The sequence below is a fragment of the Anomaloglossus baeobatrachus genome, chromosome 9 (genome assembly GCF_048569485.1).
Source record: "Anomaloglossus baeobatrachus isolate aAnoBae1 chromosome 9, aAnoBae1.hap1, whole genome shotgun sequence".
Taxonomy (NCBI): domain Eukaryota; kingdom Metazoa; phylum Chordata; class Amphibia; order Anura; family Aromobatidae; genus Anomaloglossus; species Anomaloglossus baeobatrachus.
Window position 1 is genome coordinate 46959565 of NC_134361.1, and position 19607 is coordinate 46979171.

The following is a 19607-nucleotide window of genomic DNA, read 5'->3' on the forward strand; positions in this document are numbered from 1 at the left end:
TTCATTAAAAATGTTCTACTACTGTGCGGCTGTTGAGTCTGTATTGTTCTATCCAGTTGAACACTTTACAAGGATGTCACCATTCGTCAGAGCACCTAGATCTGATGCCGGGGTGGACATACAATTAGTGCAACCTGCACCCAGGGCCGTGGTAGTAATGGGGGCCACTGTCACCTCCAAAGCGGCAATCCTCTTCAGTGTCAAAAATGGGGGCATTGTGATAAACTATTGGATTGTAAAGTCTTCGATTCATCGTGGCGTATGTATCTCGATGGTCAGAGCGCTAGAGAACAATCGGCCAAGTTCATTTAAGAGGCTTTTATGAATTTCGCGCATCTTCCAACTGCCATGCACCACCACAAAAAAATGTCCTTTAGGGTACTTTCACACTTGCGTTGTTTTCCTTCAGTCGCAATCCGCCCTTTTGGAAAACAGCGGAATCCGTTAACGGATTCTGCTGTTTCCCATAGACTTGTATGGATGACGGATTGTGCCCAAAGTACCTGCGTTGCTTCCGTTGGCCGACGCTGCGTTGCTTCCGCCGAGCGAAAGCAACGCAGCATGTAACGTTAATTGCTTGCGTCAAAATGACGCCGAGCAGCGGATTCCGTTGCTTCCGTTAAAATTTATAATGGCTCCCTATGGTAGCAGATTCCGTTGCAAAGTGCTTTACAACGGAATCCGCCGCTGGATTCCACTAATTTCTACTGAGCATGCCCAGAATGAAAAAAATGAAAAAAAAAAAAAACAGAGCCGATGCATTCCGTTAGACGGACGCCAAACGGATGCAACGGGTCCGTTATTTCACAGGAATCAGCTAACGGAGTCTTGTGAAATAACGTATCCGTTGCATCCGTTGACAACACAAAAATAATGGATGCGTCAAAACGACGCAGCAACGGACCCAGCGGATTTCGCCCAACACAAGTGTGAAACTAGCCTTAGTCAGAAACTGGGGGAAATTCCTATAGTGATTCATGCTAAGTTTTGATGCGTTTACTGGGTGCACTTGACCATGCACCCTTATTCAAAAAGTTGGGAGGGGTTTCTGGGACTACTTTGATGAAATGTTAACAAATTACTACAAGTTGCACAAAAAAAATATTCAGAATTTCAAGCAATTTTGTCAGAAAATTTGCAAAAAACTGCTTCAAAATTGAACATGACATCTTGAATTAAAATAATAAGTAATGTTTTGATGATACTTTGCCTATAAGACTTAAAAGGAATCTGGCAATAGTTTTATGCTATGAAATCTGAGAACAGCAGTGCCTGAGATGCTGATACCAGTAATGTGTCACTTACTAGGCTGTGTTTTGCTGTTTAAATAAAATCAGTGTTTTATAAGCAGGACATTATCACTACAGGACTAGGCGACGTGAGCCACCTGGTCCATCCCTGCCCCCAGCACTGATTAGCAGCTTTCTGTCAATATACAGTGTACACAGAAAGCTGCTCTGTGGGGGTTATACACACTTCCACATTCTGATCTCTACTAGATCTGCAGAGAAAACTGTGATTTTTATCACAACTGCTGCATCCAGTAAACTACACATACATTGCTGGAATTTCTGCCCCTACATCATGCTACTCTCAGAAGAAGTTGCAAAAATCTAATGACAGATTCACTGTAAAGAATTATGAATAATAATTTAAAGGAGTGTACCATCCCAGCGCTATCAGGTATTATTAGTGATGAGTGACCACTACCTGTCACAGAGAGTTTTGCACAAACTTCGTTGACTGTCATAGTGGCATTGGATACTGTGCAGATTCTGACATTCCACCCGATGGTTTCTCTGGTGCCTGGGATCAACACAGGCAGACTCTGGCGTCAACCTGCTGTGTGCTGATTCATAGGCAGGCTAGCAAGAGTTAATCTTTGCTGGTCAGCTTGCTCCTTTAATCTCATGTTGTGGGGAGACCTATCACATCTGCTCCCCTCCTATTTATGCTGGTGGAATTCTTCTACCCATGACTGCTATAGTTTATTTTATGTTGATCTGTGAGGTGTGGTGTCCTGGACTCCTTGGTGAAAGTTGTGCTTAAGTTGTGGAGTTTACCCCTGTTGTTTTGTAGTTTCCTTCCTGCTCTTTTTTTTTTCCTCCTTAATCTCTTATTGTGTTTACCTTTGTGTGTGCGTTCTATGTGATATGAGTTGGGTTTTTTTTTCCTTTGTCTGTCTTTATCTGTGATTTTCAACACACTTTTGTCCCATCCCTCCCTGAGCGCAGTGGGAGGGGGAATCGAATCAGGACTGGCCAGGGCCAGGAAGGAAGGAGACTCAGGCCTCTCCACCATCAGGAGTATCCCTGTGCTTAGGGATAGAATAGGGCCCCCTAGCTTGAAAGAAAACTTAAGAGTCCAGGTTCCCTGCTGTCACAAATTCATTGGGAAACTACCATGCTTGGGCGCTCAGTACTGGTAACGAGCGGTCGGATGCTCGAGTACCGAGTATAATGGAAGTCGTTGGGGGCTTCAGCATTTTTCCTGGAAATCTTCCAGAAAAATCCTCGAATCTCCCATTAACTTCCATTATACTCGGTACTCGAGTCGCACCCATCCGAGCATCCAACTGCTCTAAACGAGCACTGAGCACCAGAGCATGGTAGTGTCACGATGACTTTAGGATAACAGGGAAACAGGGCTCCTAAGCTGTCCCTCAAGCTAGGGGGTGCTATGCTATCCCTAATCTCAGGGATACTCCTGATGGTGGAGAGGCCTGAGTCTCCTTCCTGGCCCTGCTCCTGACCAGTCCTGATCTGATTTCCCCTCCCCCTCACTAATTATTAGCAATGAAGGGCTGCAGGCTGCCATGCTTTTCTCATGTATCAGCCACTCCAAAACCAATGTGATAGTATAGGGTTCCTCTTCAAATTAATATGTTGCTCACAAGTCTTGACCATGCACTTCCTGATGAAGAGAAGTCTGAGCTATGGGCCACCTTTAGGGCACCTTATAAGAAATAACACCGACTTCTAACTTTTACAATTTTTCCTTTTTCTTTATTTGCACTTTGATCCACATCTAAAATATCTTTTGACTAGCCCTTTTTTGTCGACAGTCTTAGACCTTTTCTTGCTTTACACTTTTTTTTTCTGGTGCATAAAAGATTATGAAACATTTGGGAAAGAAAATACAGACCAAAACCCCGGCTGCAGATACAAGGATAGCGAAAACCTCTACAGCCACTGTGTACTTCCCTTTGGCGCTCAGGTACGCCGGTATGAAGGTAATCCAGACGCTGAAGAAGACCAACATGCTGAAGGTGATGAACTTCGCTTCATTGTACTGGTCGGGTAGATTCCTGGCTGGAAAAGCTAAGACGGAACATCCGAGTGCAAGGCAGCCGATATATGACAGCATTATGTAGAAGCCAAGATGCTCTTCACATTCGATGATTATCTGACCAGACTGTGAGTGCATATCCAAAAATTGGGTAGGGGGTTGCGTTCCCAACCACAAGGCACATATACCCGCCTGAAGAGAAGAGCACAAGCCAACAATGGTGAAAGGGAGCTTCTTCCCCATGAATCTTCTCAGTTGGCTTCCAGGTTTGGTAGCTCGAAAAGCCATAACCACCAGTATGGTTTTTGCCAACAATGAGGACACAGAGACCGTAAAAGACATTCCAAAAAATGTTTGTCTTAGTAAACAAGTGTTGTGCCCCGGTTGTCCAACAAAGACCAGACAGCTGCAGAATGTAAAAGTAAGCGACAAGAGAAGAAGGAAACTAATGTTTCTGTTAGTTGCCTTAATGACCGGAGAGTTCTGATAATGGGTGAAGATGGCAAGGGTGAGCAGAGAAGCCAAAGAAAGCACGATTGCGCTGCAAGCAAGAGTTGTACCCAACAAGTCTTCATAAGACAGATAGGTCAGTTGTTTTTTAATGCATTCATCTTTCTTTTCATTCGGCCATTGGTCATCTGGGCATTTCCAACACCTGATCGTGTCTGTAGGGAAGAATGAAACACACGGCATGACAGTCTCATCTAAAGGCCGCTTTACACTCTGCAATCTCGCTAGCGATATCGCTAGCGTGGGTACCCCCCCATCGGTTGTGCGTCATGGGCAAATCGCTGCCCGTGGCGCACAACATCGCTCGGACCCGTTACACTACTTACCTACCTAGCGACGTCGCTGTGACCGGCAAACCGCCTCCTTTCTAAGGGGGCGGTTCGTTCGGCGTCACAGCGACGTCACTAAGCGGCCGCCCAATAGAATCAGAGGGGCAGAAATGAGCGGGACGTAACATCCCGCCCACCTCCTTCCTTCCTCATTGTGGGCGGCCGCAGGTACGGTGAGGTTCCTCGTTCCTGCGGTGTCACACATAGCGATGTGTGCTGCCACAGGAACGACGAACAACCTGCGTCCTGAAAAAGCAACGATATTTGGGAACTGGACAGCGTGTCAACAAGCAACGATAAGGTGAGTATTATCGCTCGTTAGCGGTCGCTCGTACTTGTCACACGCAACGACGTCGCTAACGAGAGCGGATGTGCGTCACGAATTCCGTGACCCCAACGACATCACGTTAGCGATGTCGTTGCGTGTAAAGTGGCCTTAAGTGCCTGTTCCGTATACTGAGAGTTATGGTGGTGCCAGACTTTACCAGTGCGATTGGTAATCTCGCCTCTGGGGCAAGGGAGGCAATCATAGCAGCAAGATGTCTTTCCTTGTCGTATCATCTTCCTGGACCCAGGTTGACAGCCGTCCGTGCAGACAGAACGTGGTGGTTCCTAGAAGAGGAACAGAATTACTTGGACATGGCTATATAGTTTTGTATGAGGAAATTCAGTATAACATTTTTTTTAATGCCTGCTCATTTTGGGCTTAAGGATTCCAGTAGGTGGCTCACCACATGAGTGACAGGTATCTGTTTTTGAATAGTGATACAAGATGGACTGCCGCTAACAAAATGAGTCCAACCACTGAACTCAAGCCCAGGATAAGCAAATACACAATTATATTACACAAAATACTAATTCAGTATGCGTGGACTAGATCACAAATCTGATCTGCCTTCCTCAGCACAGCAAATTATACACCACTACCAGGGGCACATAGACCATAGTGGCAGACCATGTGGCTGCTATGGGGCCTGTCGTCAGAATTTCGATGATATCTCCCTTCCCACAATGCCTATACAGTACCATTGAATAGAAGGGTATAACAGGAAGCTGTGCAGCCTGAGTGTCTGAGTCTTACCACAGCAGGCACGATGATGTCACTAGATCGGGCCCATTGTGCGGATACTCAGTCCACATGCTTCACCAGTGGGGGAACGGGGCTAGGGCAGTAGTTTTATCTTTTATGACAGGGCCTGTGGGGGGTTGTGGGACACTGGTGTGAGGCTCATCATATTCAGAAGAGTCCACGGTACTATGTGCAGGGAACTATGGGGGCATCATGCTGAGTGGTAGTTATGATACTGTGAGAAGGCCTCAGGGGACATGATACTGTGTGGGGGGGGGGGGGGTGTGAGGACCATTGTACTGTATGGTTGACTGTTGGGTTCCATGATACAATGTGTGAAGGATATCATACTGTGTGGGGGGATTTTTGAAAATATCATACTGTGAGGGGTGAATTTTAGGAGCATTCTTTCTTGGGATACATTATTCTGTGCTGATGTTCACTTTAAGGACATCATACTGTGTCGACCGAACTTTAGGGGCATCATGCTGTGGTATACATTATATGTGCTGACGTTAACTTTGGGTACATCATACTGTGTGGGGGGGGGGACTTTAGGGGCATTATACTCTGGGATACATTATACTTTGCTGATGTTCACTTTGGGGACATCATACTGTGTGGGAGGAACTTTGGGGACATCATACTGTGTGGGAGGAACTTTGGGGACATCATACTGTGTGGGAGTAACTTTGGGGATATCATACTGTGTGTGGGGATCTTTGGGGACATCATACTGTGTGGGTGGAACTTTGTGGATATTATACTGTGAAGGGAAATTTTAGGGGCATTATGCTTTGGGATACATTATACTGTGCTGGTGTTGACTTTGAGGACATCCTACTGTGTGGGGGGAACTTTGGGGACATCATACTGTGTGGGGGAAACTTTAGGGGCATTATGCTTTGGGATACATTATACTTTTCTGAAGTTCACTTTGGGGACATCCTACTGTGTAGGGGGAACTTTTGGGATATCATACTTTGAGGGGGGAATTTTAGGGGCATTATGCCTTCGAATACATTATTCTATGCTCATGGTCACTTTGGGGACATCATAATGTGTGGGAGGAACTTTGGGGATATTGTACTGTGTGGGGAACGTTGAGGACAGCATACTGTGTGGGAGGAACTTGGGGATATTGTACTGTGTGGGGAACGTTGAGGACAGCATACGGTGTGGGGAAAACTTTAGGAGCATTATGCTCTGGGATACATTATACTTTGCTAATGTTCACTTTGGATACATCATACTGTGTGGGCTGAACTTTTGGGGAAATCATACTGTGAGGGGAATTTTATGGTTATTATCCTGTGTGGGGGGAACTTTGGGGACATTATAATGTGTGGGGGGAACTTTGGGGGTATACTGTGTGGTGGAAACTTTGGGGACATCATACTGTGTGGGGGGGAACTTTAGAGACCTCATACTGTGTGGGGGGATCTTTGAGGACCTTATATGTGGGGGGAACTTTAGGGACATTATACTGTGTGGGGAAAACTTTAGCGGTACTAAACTGTGTGATACATGATACTGGGCTGATGATCACTCTGGGGATATCATACTGTGTTGAAGGCACTGTGTCAGCATTATACTGTATTGGAGGCACTCAGGAGGGCATCAAACTTTGTGTGTGGGGCTACTGTGTTGGCAAATTGTGTGAGGGTATTCACTGTGGGGTATCATACTATGTGTGTGGGGGCAATTTTGTGGGCATCATACTTTGTGGGGACCCTGAAATGGGTATTGTTGTGGGTTTGATTGCTACGGGGCTACACTACCTATCCCTCTCCTGTTTTAAAAGTTTGGAGGTATGAGCCGGCCTACTCCACCAAATATTTTTCGATGGTGTGGTCAAAAGTGCCGCACTTGTAATCCCGGCATAGTCACGCTGTAGTATGAGTATATTCAGGCCGCTGCTAGAGGATGTTTAGAGGTTTATTGCCTACTCTATATACATGAGACCCTATAACAAAACATGCAGGACGCTAGCCCAATCTTACTGGTGACTGAAGAAAGGCTGTACTAGTGGCCAGCCTCTTCTCAGTCACGCTCCTTCATAGAGAAAGCTTATCCTGCTCTGTGCCCTTTCTACTGCCCTCAAGCACAAATAAACAAGATGTCAGTCTACCTGAGCGAGGGGAAGAGCCCACACAATAGCAGATACATTAACAGACAAATCTTCCCCGCTGCCAGGGGTGACGTTTCCAACTCGAACATTGCTAAACTTCTCCTTACGGCCGGTCACCCAATTCATCAGATCATACATAGGAGCAGTGTCTCCATTTTCATCAAAGTATACATCCTCTCCAGCGCTATTAGTAAAGTGTACCCTCCTGAGAAACTGATGCAGCTGCAGGGAAAAGAAACGTATATATATATACAGTATATCACAAAAGTGAGTACACCCCTCACATTTTTCTAAATATTTTATTATATCTTTTCATAGAACAACACTGAAGATCTGACCCTGTGATACAATGTACAGTGTCAGTGTGCAGCTTGTATAACAGTGTAAATAACTCAACACACAGCCATTAACGTGTAAACCACTGGGAACAAAAGTGAGTACACCCTTAAGTAAAAATGACCAAATTGTGCCCAATTAGCCATTTTCCCTCCCCGGTGTCATGTGACTCATTTGTGTTACAAGGTCTCAGTTGTGAATTGAGAGTAGGGATGTTACATTGGGTGTTATCTCTCACACACTCTCTCATACTGGTCACTGGAAGTTCATCATGGCTCCTCATAGCAAAGAATACTCTGAGGTCTGAAAAAAATAATTTTTGCTCTACATAAAGATGGCCTATAACAAAATTGCCAGCACCCTGACACTGAGCTGCAGCATCATGGCCAACACCATACAGCGGTTTAACAAGACCGGATCCACTCAGAACAGGCCATGACATGGTCGTCCAAAGAGGTTGAGTGCATTTGCTCAGCGTCATATCCAGAGCTCGTCTTTTAAGAATAGACGTATGAGTGCTGCCAGCATTGCGGCAGAGATTACAGGGGTGGGGGGTCCGCCTGTCAGTGCTCAGACCATACGCCGCACACTGCATCAAATTGGTCTGCATGGCTGTCATCCCAGAAGGAAGCCTCTTCTAAAGATGATGCACAAGGCAGAGAAAAACTGTAGAGAAAATAGTGCAAATAGGGTCTTAAGGCCGCTTTACACGCTGCGATATCGTGACCAATATCGCTAGCGTGGGTACCCGCCCCCATCGGTTGTGCGACATGGGGCAAATCGCTGCCCGTGTTGCACAACATTGCACAGACCCGTCACACTACTTACCTGCCCTGCGACGTTGCTGTGACCGGCGAACCGTCTCCTTTCTAAGGGGGCGGTTCGTTCAGCGTCACAGCAACGTCACAGCTGCGTCATTGAACCACTGCCCAATAGAAGCGGAGGGGCGGAGATGAGCGGGACGTAACATCCCGCCCACCTCCTTCCTTCCACATTGTGGCCGGGAGGCAGGTAAGGTGAGGTTCCTCGTTCCTGCGGTGTCACACGGAGCGATGTTTGCTGCTGCAGGAATGAGGAACAACTTTGTTACTGCTGCAGCAACGATATTCGAGAATGGATCCCCATGTCACCGATGAGCGATTTTGCAAGTTTTTGCAACGATGCAAAATCGCTCAAAGGTGTCACACGCAACAGCATCGCTAATGCGGCCGGATGTGCGTCACAAATTCCGTGACCCCAACGAGATCGCTTGAGCGATGTCGCAGCGTGTAAAGCGGCCTTAAGTCAATAAACAGAAATGGCGAGTGCAAGTGTGTACACTCACCTGATGGGGTTGTGAAAGTCACAACTCATGTAACCACATTGTAGAAGGTGAATAGCTGAAGCCCAGTAGGTAACCAATATAGACTTAAAGCAAGAAGAATCCTGAAAAGTCATGTGGGCAGTGCTGCTATCCTAAAGAGTCATGTGGGCAGTGCTGCTATCCTGGAGAGTCATGTGGGCAGTGCTGCTATCCTGGAGAGTCATGTGGGCAGTGCTGCTATCCTGAAGAGTCAGTGGGCAGTGCTGCTATCCTGAAGAGTCATGTGGGCAGTACTGCTATCCTGGAGAGTCATGTGGGCAGTACTGCTATCCTGGAGAGTCATGTGGGCAGTACTGCTATCCTGGAGAGTCATGTGGGCAGTACTGCTATCCTGGAGAGTCATGTGGGCAGTACTGCTATCCTGGAGAGTCATGTGGGCAGTACTGCTATCCTGGAGAGTCATGTGGGCAGTACTGCTATCCTGGAGAGTCATGTGGGCAGTACTGCTATCCTGGAGAGTCATAGGGGCGATGCTGCTATCCTGGAGAGTCATAGAGGCGATGCTGCTATCCTGAAGAGTCAGTGGGCAGTGCTACTATCCTGAAGAGTCAGTGGGCAGTGCTACTATCCTGAAGAGTCATATGGGCAGTACTGCTATCCTGAAGAGTCATGGGGGCAGTGCTACTATCCTGAAGAGTCATATGGGCAGTACTGCTATCCTGAAGAGTCATGGGGGCAGTACTGCTATCCTGAAGACTCATAGGGGCGGTGCTGCTATCCTAAGTGTCATGGAGAACCTGCTATCCTGAAGTGTGTTTTTGGTCTAAAAACAATATTAAAATATGGACTATCAACTAAGAATGTTATTGCTACTTGCTATACTATACAAAAAGAAATCTTGTCGCCCAAGTCACCTTCCATGGATGTGCATAAGATAGAGCTTCTCCCTCTATCTGCGATTCCTCCCAGTATTTGGATGTCGTAAACATATGAAGGGCATGAGCCAAGGCATATATGGCGTTATATACTCGGTGACTCTCCACCAGGGTCTCTAAACCCATCAGACTTCTCTTCTTTGCCGTGTTGAGTTTGCACGTGTGATAGACCAGTTTGCCATCGACTAGTTCACATTCATATAAGATGATCTTGTAGAGTAAAATAAAATAACAGACGGTGTATTGGTCCAATGTGATGTTCCAAAGGAAAGGAATGAGTCCGTGAATCTCCTGTTTGGTCATCTGAATTGACAACGTTCCATGGAAAGGACTGAGGTCCAAGTTGTCTATGGTTGGGATCAGGAGATGGTACATGTCCGTAAGAAAAATCCAGACTTTCTCTGTCCTGGTTACATTATGTAGTAATATGTATAAACTATATGTAAATTCCAGGTCAGCCCAAAAGATAATTATGGTTGCCGAGGACTCAGAAATTATTTTGCCCATTCGTATATGCTCACTGAACTTGTAGTTGGTGGAGATGAAGAACTTCTCTGTGAAGGCAACACAACCCCCTTGTGTTGTAATGGAAGATTTTAACTTTTGGATTGCGTTTTCATTGCTTTGAACATTAGAATAAACTATTCCAACCCAGGTCCAACCAAAATGCTTTAGCACTGAATTCAGTGCATTGTGCAGGTGGACAGCGCTGGGAACAGTGCGGAAGAAGTACGGAAATATCAACTTATTACTTAGAAGAGGATCTGTGGCCCCATAGCTGATCTGTAAAGCAAAAGAATGAACTTATTTGTCATCAAGCATGGCATTCAAGGTCAAGTCGGAAAGGAACGGACTATAAAGTTTACAAGATTCGGCTCATTCTATTTTCTAACAACACGAGAAGAGAATAACTTAAAATCTTGAGTTGAGAATTGAAAAAATAAAATGGAAGAGGCTGCCACTAGTGATAGGCGACCCCGAACTAAAAAGTTCGGGGTCCGTACCAAACACAGTTCTGGTCCAGGGGCTGTAAAACAGAGCATATTATTAAAAAACATTATGATTATACTTACAAGTCCCGTGACGCATCCTGCAGTCTCTGTCTCCCGGCCGCTTCTGCTTCTCGGTCCGATCAGTAACTTCCGGCGGTATTCACTGCACCGCTCAGCAGTCTTCGGCTGTTTTCAGCCATGTTCGCGGTGACGTCAGGGTTCACCCGGGCTCAATTGAACTTTGACTGTCACTGTGTGAGTCTTGCATTGGTATCACCCGGCATGGCGCACACTCTCCTGACAGGAGCGGGTCGGCTGCATGTATTTCTATGCAGCTCAGGTGCTCCTGTCAGGAAAGTGTGTGCCGTGACGGGTGATACCGATGCGAGATACGCAAGTAGAATCATACCCTCACGGTCAGCCTACTTCTCGCTCTGTAGAGACTCTCATCTGTACAGAGCGATGTAGCAGAGCTGACATTGCTCTCTTTGTGGACTACGTCGGAAAAAGGATTTTTTATAATAAAGATGGAGTCTCTACATTTTTTTTTTGTTTTATTTCTAATAAAAAAAAAATTCTCTGTGCTGTTATTTTTTACTGTTTACTAGAAATTCATGGTGGCCATGAAATTCGGGCTTAGTACCAGTTGAGAATACAAAGCTGGTATTAACCCTTTACTACCCAGCTTTCCACCGCCATCAGGGCCGTTTATCGAGCTGGGTAAAGTGCTTGGCGCTAAGAAACTGCACCATTTCTAGGGGTGGCTGTGGGCTGCGGTGTTAGCGTAGGGGGCCCAGAACGCTTGGGCCTTACCACGCTCAGAATCCCAGCTCCCAGCATGCCACCGCCATCAGGGCCGCTGGATAAAGTGACTGGAAATGGCGCTAACAAACAATGCACCATTTCTAGGGGTGGCTGTGAGCTGCAGTTTTAGCGTGTGGGGGGCCCAGAACGCTTGGGTCTTACCATGCTGAGAATCCCAGCCGCCAGCTGCCTGGTTTTACCTGACTGATCAAAATACGGTGGGAGCCCACGCATTTTTTTTTTTCATTTTTTTAAATAATTTAAAAAAAAATTAATGGGCTTCTCTGTATTTTTATTGCCAGCCAAGGTAAAGCCAGGCAGCTGGGGGCTGGGATTCTCAGCGTGGTAAGACCCAAGCGTTCTGGGCCCCCCCCAACGCTAAAACCGCAGCTCGCAGCCGCCCCTAGAAATGGTTCATTGTTTCTTAGCGCCATTTCCAGTTGCTTTATCCGGCTCGTCCAGCGGCCCTGATGATGGTGGCATGCTGGGTAATAAAGGGGTTAATATCAGCTTTGTATTCTCAGCTGGTACTAAGCCCGAAATTCATGGTGTCACGCCAAATTGGACATGGCCACCATGAATTTCTAGTAAACAGTAAAAAAAACCAAAACACAAAACAAAGAATTTTTATATTAGAAATAAAATTAAAAAAAATGTAGAGACTCCATCTTTATTATAAAAAAAATCCTTAGCCCGACATAGTTTACAGGGAGAGCAATGTCAGCTCTGATACATCACTCTGTACAGGTAAGCGAGAAGCAGGCTGACACTGACAGTGATAGTCAAAGATTAATCGAATCCATGGCTAAGCCATGGACTCAGGTGAACCCTGACATCACTGCAAACACAACCAAAAACAGCCGCCGAAGACTGCCGAGTGACGAGCAGTGCAGTGAATACCCTCGGAAGTTAATCATCGGACCCGGAAACAGAAAAGGCTGGGAGACAGCGGCTGAGTGAGTCTGCAGTACACGTCACGGGACCTGTAAGTATAATGACAATGTTTATTAGTAACTATATTCTTTATTTTACAGTCCCTCCCGCCCCATCCCATAACTGTAAAGTACAAGCTTGGGGTTCAGACACAAGTTCGCATAATTTCCGACCCCAAACACGGACTTTACAAAACATTCGGGGTAGTCTCCCAATCCCGAACATCGGGGGGGGGGGGGTTGCCCATCACTAGTTGCCACCAGAGGTGGTGAGTTATCCTTCAATGGAAGTCTTCAAAGAGAGACTGGACAGATGTCTGAGATGGTTTAGTGAATCCTGCATTGAGTTGGGGATTGGACTCGATGACCCTGGAGATCCCTTTAAATTCTTAACATTCTATCATTCTATGATTTAAAGTCATTTTCCCACAAGAAACATTTGTGCGGTCTCACTTCTGAAACAGGTTAATACAACGCATTTTCTCAGCTGTATATGCAAGTCTCATAGCTTTGGCTAGAGGGCGCGGCTGCATGTTCTGCCCCATTTTGGAGATAGGTGAGGCTCCCAGAATTAGTCTTAGAAAAAGCTCTTGTTAGATAACTCCTTTCAATTTCAAGTGCCTGATCTCCACCAAAATAATTCAGTAAAGAATCTTGAAGCCTTCCTACGCATCAGATGGTCAGTAGGTCCCACCAAAAATATTGTGGCCAACTTTCATCTAATCTGTATAGGGGCCTTTAGGTTCCATTCACATATGTGCATAAAACAGGAAGAAATGGCGGATATGTATCTCTTGATAGATCCTATTGCTAGAGTTGAGCACAATGATTCATAAGACCGACGACTCTACCAGGACCCTCCAAACCTCCTTCGACCTGCAGGCATTCTCAGTACCTCTTTGGATTATCAACGGTGACATTGTGCCTTCTCTATTAATCGAAACAGGTGCTGGTAGGAAAGGAAAGGAGGAGGTTTTTGGGCCCCGATTTGGCCATCACAAACTATAAACATGCTCAATGGACCAGACTCATCTCAGAATACTCCAAGATAATTCATAATATGCTGTTGCATCTTGAGAAGGATATGGTGTCTTATTAAGATGATTAAGGGTGGATGCATAGTGCAAAGCATAAATCATCAGGATAACCACTATTCAAGTCATAGCAATCATAGAGGGAGTTCTCGGCTTTGGAACCTGTTCTACCACAGAGGAGATCATAAAGACACCTACCTGGGGATAACCATACATTCCAAATGTATTTGCCACCAGAAGAGAAAGAACTGTGGATGCGAACCCCACCATAGCAACCAGATGCCCTTGATTCATACACTTATAATTAGGAATTTGGGAGCCCCATCCACTTAATACTTTGATATAAGCTTCCAGTGTTATAGCTTCATTCATCAAAGATTCAAACAGGTGAAATCCCAAAGTGATATTTGGTAGAAGATCTTGATTCCTATTAATTTCTTCAACGGCGAATAGGACTGTGAGAGCCGTCTGGTATTTTTCCTGATAGATACTAAAATAATAGGACAGTGAGAAAAATCAGCAGCGGGAACATGTTAAAGCTCATGCAAGCTGTGCTTGTGATAGGATAGATGGACATTGATCTATAGATGGACGGAGTCCACCACAGCAGCCAAAGCTCTGACGGATTATGGAGGGTCTCTAGTGGTGAGATCCTCTTTGAAATGTCCTTATGCCATCACAATGCACATCCTCTATTTTTGGGTTCCATTTATTTTAGCATTTCCGTTATTTTTTTAATATAAACCAGGATTTGAGCCTTCCCCAATCCCAGCCATAACCTGGCTGTACAAAGCCTTATCGCCTTCACCCCCTGTCGAGTTTTCGTTTTTTCCTCCCTTTTTTACAAGAGCCATAACTTTTTTAGTTTTCCATTATACGAGGGCTTGTTTTTTGCAGGACGAGTTATAATTTTCAATTAAATCATAAGTTTTACCATACACTGTACTAAAAGTGCTTCTTTTAATTTACCACGTTCACTCTACGGTAAATCTGGCCTGGCAATATGATTCCCCAGGTCGGTACGAGTTCGTAGACACCAAACATGTATAGTTTTACTTTTATCTAAGTAGTGGAAAAAAAATCAGAAATTTGTCAAGAAAAAGGAATTGCGATTTTGTCTCCATATTCTGAGACCCGTAACGTTCTCATTTTTCGGGATCTTGGGGCTCAGTGACGGTTTATTTTTTGCATCTTGAGTTGGCTTTTTTTAATTATACCATTTTTGTGTAAATATGATGTTTAGTTAGCCTATTAATGCATTTTAATGCAATGTTGCGGCAACCCAAAAAATGTAATTTTGGAATTTTTTTTCTTGCTACGCCATTTACTAATCAGGTTAATTGATTTTATATATTGATAGAGCAGGCATTTCTGAATTGGGAGATATCAAATATGTATTTATTATTATTAATAATAATAATAATAATAATACTTTATTATTATTTTATTCTCAATGGAGCAAAAGGAGGGTGATTTGAACTTTTAGGGTTTTTTAAATTTATTAAAACACTTTTTTACAGTACATTTTTTATTTCTCTTACTAGCCCCCCTTGGGGACTTTATCACTGCACAGTTCAATCGCTTGTCCTGATTAGCAATGCAGCAGCAGAAATGCTGATGTCCTGTGAGTGACGGCGCTCTGTCGGCATTCACAGGAAGTGAGTCATTGCAGTGACAGGGGTCATCAGCTGACCCCACGCTGCCATGACCAATTGGCGTACCGTAATCGCATCAAAGGTCTGGGGATGACGGCGGGGAAACATGCGATCCCCACAGCAGCGCATTAGATCATGGTGTCAGAGTTTGACAGCACGATCTAAGGGGTTATCAGGCTCGGGTAGATCTCTGATCCACCCCCGTCTGTTAGCCTCACATGTCTGCTGATCAGATTGGCATGAAACATGCGAGGATTACTGCAGACTTGCCACAGGAGCCTGCAGTAACTGAGGGAAGCACCCTAGGACATACATAGATGTTCTAGGTCGTGAAGGGTTTAAAGGGGTGGTCTGAAGGCCAAAGACATTGTCACCTAAATCCCTATCTATTTAGTGCTGTAATCTAAACCAATTTCTAATATGCTTGCCTTAAATATTCCCTCTCTCTACCTGAACTATATAATTGTCATGGGGTATGTAATGACAGGACAGGGGCCCCCAGGCTGGTTCTCAGACTTGAAACCCTGCTCTGTCCCTTATCTCGGAGGTAGGCTTGATGGTAGCCAGGTCCAAGCCTAACTCTTGTCTGAGGCCTGATCTTACTCCCCCTGTCCCCCACCCTAGGGGTTGGCCAGAAAACACAATAACAAAATCCCACAGAAACAACACAGACAAGGGAGATTGAAAATTAGACAATATGTGTACAGGGGAATAAAGCAAAGGGAAGGAAACAACCACACAAAAGGGAAACGTCCACACCACTCAAAAAACGCACTGGTGGAGGAAGGTTGAACTAGATGGACCTAGGTCTTTTTTCAACCTAAGTAACTATGTAACGCAACACAGATCACCATAAATAGGTTCACGAAAAAAGGACCGGGATTGCTGAAGCTATCCTTGGCACATACTGAATGAAACCCGTGCCTTAAGTAGGGAGGAGGCAGCTACACATGGCAATTAGCAATCTGAGCTACTAGTTTCTGCTCACCAGTCTGCAGCAATTAACTCCTGCAGAGCTGAAGACCAGTGAACATCAATCAGCTGATGCCCGGCTCTGGCTGAACACTTCTGAATCCCCAGGTTGCTTGTCAGACTCTGTAGTGTGAACAGAGTCTGCCGCCGCCGTGCCGCCAAGTGTGTGCAGAGCTGAACATCACATGACAATAACTGTTATTGTATTTTTTCCCCTACTTCCTGTCTGATGACGCTTCATTTGAGAATCTAAGTGCATTTTTTTGCTATTTTTTCAGTACACTATATGGAAAAATGAATGGTGTCACTCAAAGTTACAAAAAAAATGAAAGCAAAAATTGGCTACGCCCTTAATACAAAAGCCATTGCGTAACAAAAGTTTGATAATGAAGTCATTACAATCCATTGAAATTGTAATTCGATTATTACAGAAGACTTAAAGGATAAGACACAAAGGATCTATTGTCGCTACTCACAATAGCGAATTTCCATTTCTCGGCTTTATTCGGAACGTCGGGTTTTGATCATTATGCACCAACCCATTAACTGATATAATGGCACCAATGATCATTTCTCCGGGATGATATAATCCATGCGCTGCCATGTCATTTTCTCCGATACCCGATGATTTCAGAATAAAGAATAGAAGACATAATAATATCAGTAATGGCATATTTGCACCAGATAAAAAGTATATGATAAATCCAGCTCTTGATATCAAACATCAGGATAAAAACAAAGATTCTTCTGCTGCTTTTGTTTTAGATTTTGGTCGAGGATTTATAGAGGAAAAGCTCCATAAGTGACGTGCACGTAAGTGGGCTGACCGGCTTCTTTCATGTCGGTAATAAGTGCAGGGCAGGAACCAGACGTTTATAAATCCAAGTTCTGTGGCGTTGACGTGGAAGATGATTTTTCTGTAACTTGCTCCAATTATTAAAATTACAGGTTGATGTTATTTTTCTATATTCAGTTACAGTATTTTTTTTTTTTACGTTACTTACTTTGTGAACACCCACATCCCTCCCAATGATGTACTTGAGAATTGTGTGCAATATTAAAAATAAGATGATTATAGTCTTTGTCACCAAGAACATCTGTGCTCTCTAGATGGACAAGCCTTATTTATACGGCATAAACAAAGCTGAGCTAGAAATCTCCAAGTGGTCTGTCCATTTTCGTCTTGTGTGGCACCATTTCTAGATATGAAGATTCGATTAGGTTTTCCAAAAATTAACAGACCCACCATTGTGACCCAAAAGAATTGAGTAACCCATTAGTTCTAAGGCGTCATTGTAACACTGGACAGCTGTTATTTACCTCTTAATTAGAGCAGAAGGTCTCCACTAATGGTCAAAGCTCCAAGGCCTACAACCAGCCACTGGCCTTATCTGGTTGCTCACAGAACTGAGTGACTTGATTTCTATCCAATCAAACTTATTATTCATTTCCAAAAAGTTCAGAGTCTGCAGAATTTAAACATTTACTTTATTGAGCCAGGAAATTGTTAAAAATAATAAAAGATTACTGTAGACTCACCTATTCTAGATCTGCCTCTCTTCTGTCCTGTTACTGCAGTTCCTTCCAGGGTTCCCCATTCTCTTTGGATCAGTCTTTTCTTTGGTCCAGATATTCCTTCAGGCATCATCCCAAGTAACCACATGAAGTGTGATGTATGTCATGAAATTTATAGTGCCCCATATGCATAGGCAAAGTCAACGCCGGAAGATCCAGACCAAAGACCCCAAAAAGTCCAATCTACTAGAGTAGGATCGGGAAGCTGCGTGGTGATGGACGAGTCTAGGACAGGTGAGTTTAACATTTTATTATTTTTTAATCCCTTCCCAGCCCTACATTTATTTTTCTTTGGGGTCTGGATAGACTTCAGAGTATGAGTAAGGTCTCTTTTTGGTGCAGATTTGATGCTTGCTGATTTTTTTCTCAGACTGAATTGAATCTGATGGCTGATTTCAGTGAATCTGCACAAATTAATTTTTGGGTGGTTCCAAACCAATGCTCCTAAAACCATGTCAGTCTGCTCCCTGCCACTAGCAACCTAGGGTTGATATAGCAAATGTCGCTCATTGATGATGTCCACCTGGGTAGTCTCTTTTAAAGGGGTTGTCCACTACTTTGACTATCCTTTGTATAGGTCATCAATGTCTAATTGGCCATGGTCCAACATGCCGCACCCCCGCTGATCAGCTGATATCGATCCCAGCGGCGGCAGCAGGTGGCCAGAAATGCTTAGTTCCAACGCTGCTCTGTCTCCTGATAACTGGGTACTGTACATCCGTCTCCTATTGATTTGAATGAGAGGCAGATTTGCAGTACCGGCAGCGGCCACTATCAGAAGCCAGAGCAGTGTCGGAACTAAGCATTTCCAGCTGCCTCCTGAATCTACCGAGACTGAGCAGAGATTGGTTGATTGGCGAGGGTGCAGCATGTCGGACCCTGGCGGATCAGACATTGATAACCTATGCTAAGGATAGGCCATCAATGTCAAAGTAGTCAACAACCCGTTTAAAGTCTGTCTCTTTCCAACATATCAAGAAACTTCTGTTTTTTTGCTGCATTGTTGGTAACATTGACCTATATTATTTATTATGGATTATTCTACTATTTGGCCTCTCTGGATTTGTTACTTGGTACCTATAGCTCTACACCTGGTTTCCAATTTTTCACCCACTTTATCTTCATCTCATACTTCAACCTGTTGCATCTTCTTTGACCATCTCCTTGGTTTTTGACTACACTAAAACTTCCTTAGCACACCCATCACCAAACGGTGACTATTCTGGGGATTGTGATCTGGGAAAAGTTCAAATCGGCTTGTAGGGGTTAAGGGTGAAATTCCTTAGATCTTGCTCACTAGTCTAGTCTGCACCAAACTGATTATGGCACAGTGGTTCCTCTAAGGTAATGTAACGCTGCGTCTCTGTACTCCTTGCTCTCCTGCTGGGACACGCTCTGACTCACCGCCACAACTGGGTACCTCCACGCTGCCAAGCTTTCTTGCCTCTCCTCCATGTGGGTTTCCCCTCCTCCTGCCTTTCGGAGTCTGTGCACGTGTCACAGGATCTCCGGGAGCACTCCTGAGGAATGAGCACGCGCTATTGCCCCTCTCTTAAAAAGCTAGTGCGCCACTCCTAGGAAGTGCCTCTCAGCCAATCACTGAGAGGCACTGGGTATTTAAGGCACGTTCCCACTGTGGGAGTTGCCTGTTCAACACCTTCAGTCCTGTTAGTCGGTTGTTTTTGTCTAGTTAGTTGTTAGATCACCCTGTCCGTCCCATCTTGTTCTGTATCTGGTCCTGA

General features: G+C 44.7%; 2 protein-coding genes across 2 annotated transcripts in view; one reads left to right on the forward strand and one right to left on the reverse strand.

Moving 5' to 3' along the window:
* Window positions 1–3066: 3066 nt before the first annotated feature.
* Window positions 3067–16861, reverse strand: LOC142251807 (vomeronasal type-2 receptor 26-like). Its single transcript, XM_075324855.1, has 6 exons — window positions 16767–16861; window positions 13862–14153; window positions 9881–10684; window positions 7328–7549; window positions 4613–4739; window positions 3067–3953 (listed from the first exon to the last, which is right to left on the reverse strand). Exons 1-6 carry the CDS (start codon window positions 16859–16861, stop codon window positions 3067–3069), a joined length of 2427 nt encoding a protein of 808 aa, XP_075180970.1.
* The window catches only part of LOC142251144 (radial spoke head protein 6 homolog A-like), a 50706-nt gene continuing 38798 nt past the window's right edge, over window positions 7700–19607 (forward strand). Inside the window, exon 1 of the mRNA XM_075323672.1 lies at window positions 7700–7760. The gene's annotated coding sequence lies outside the window, so the exon portion shown is untranslated. The remainder of the gene's footprint in view (window positions 7761–19607) is intronic.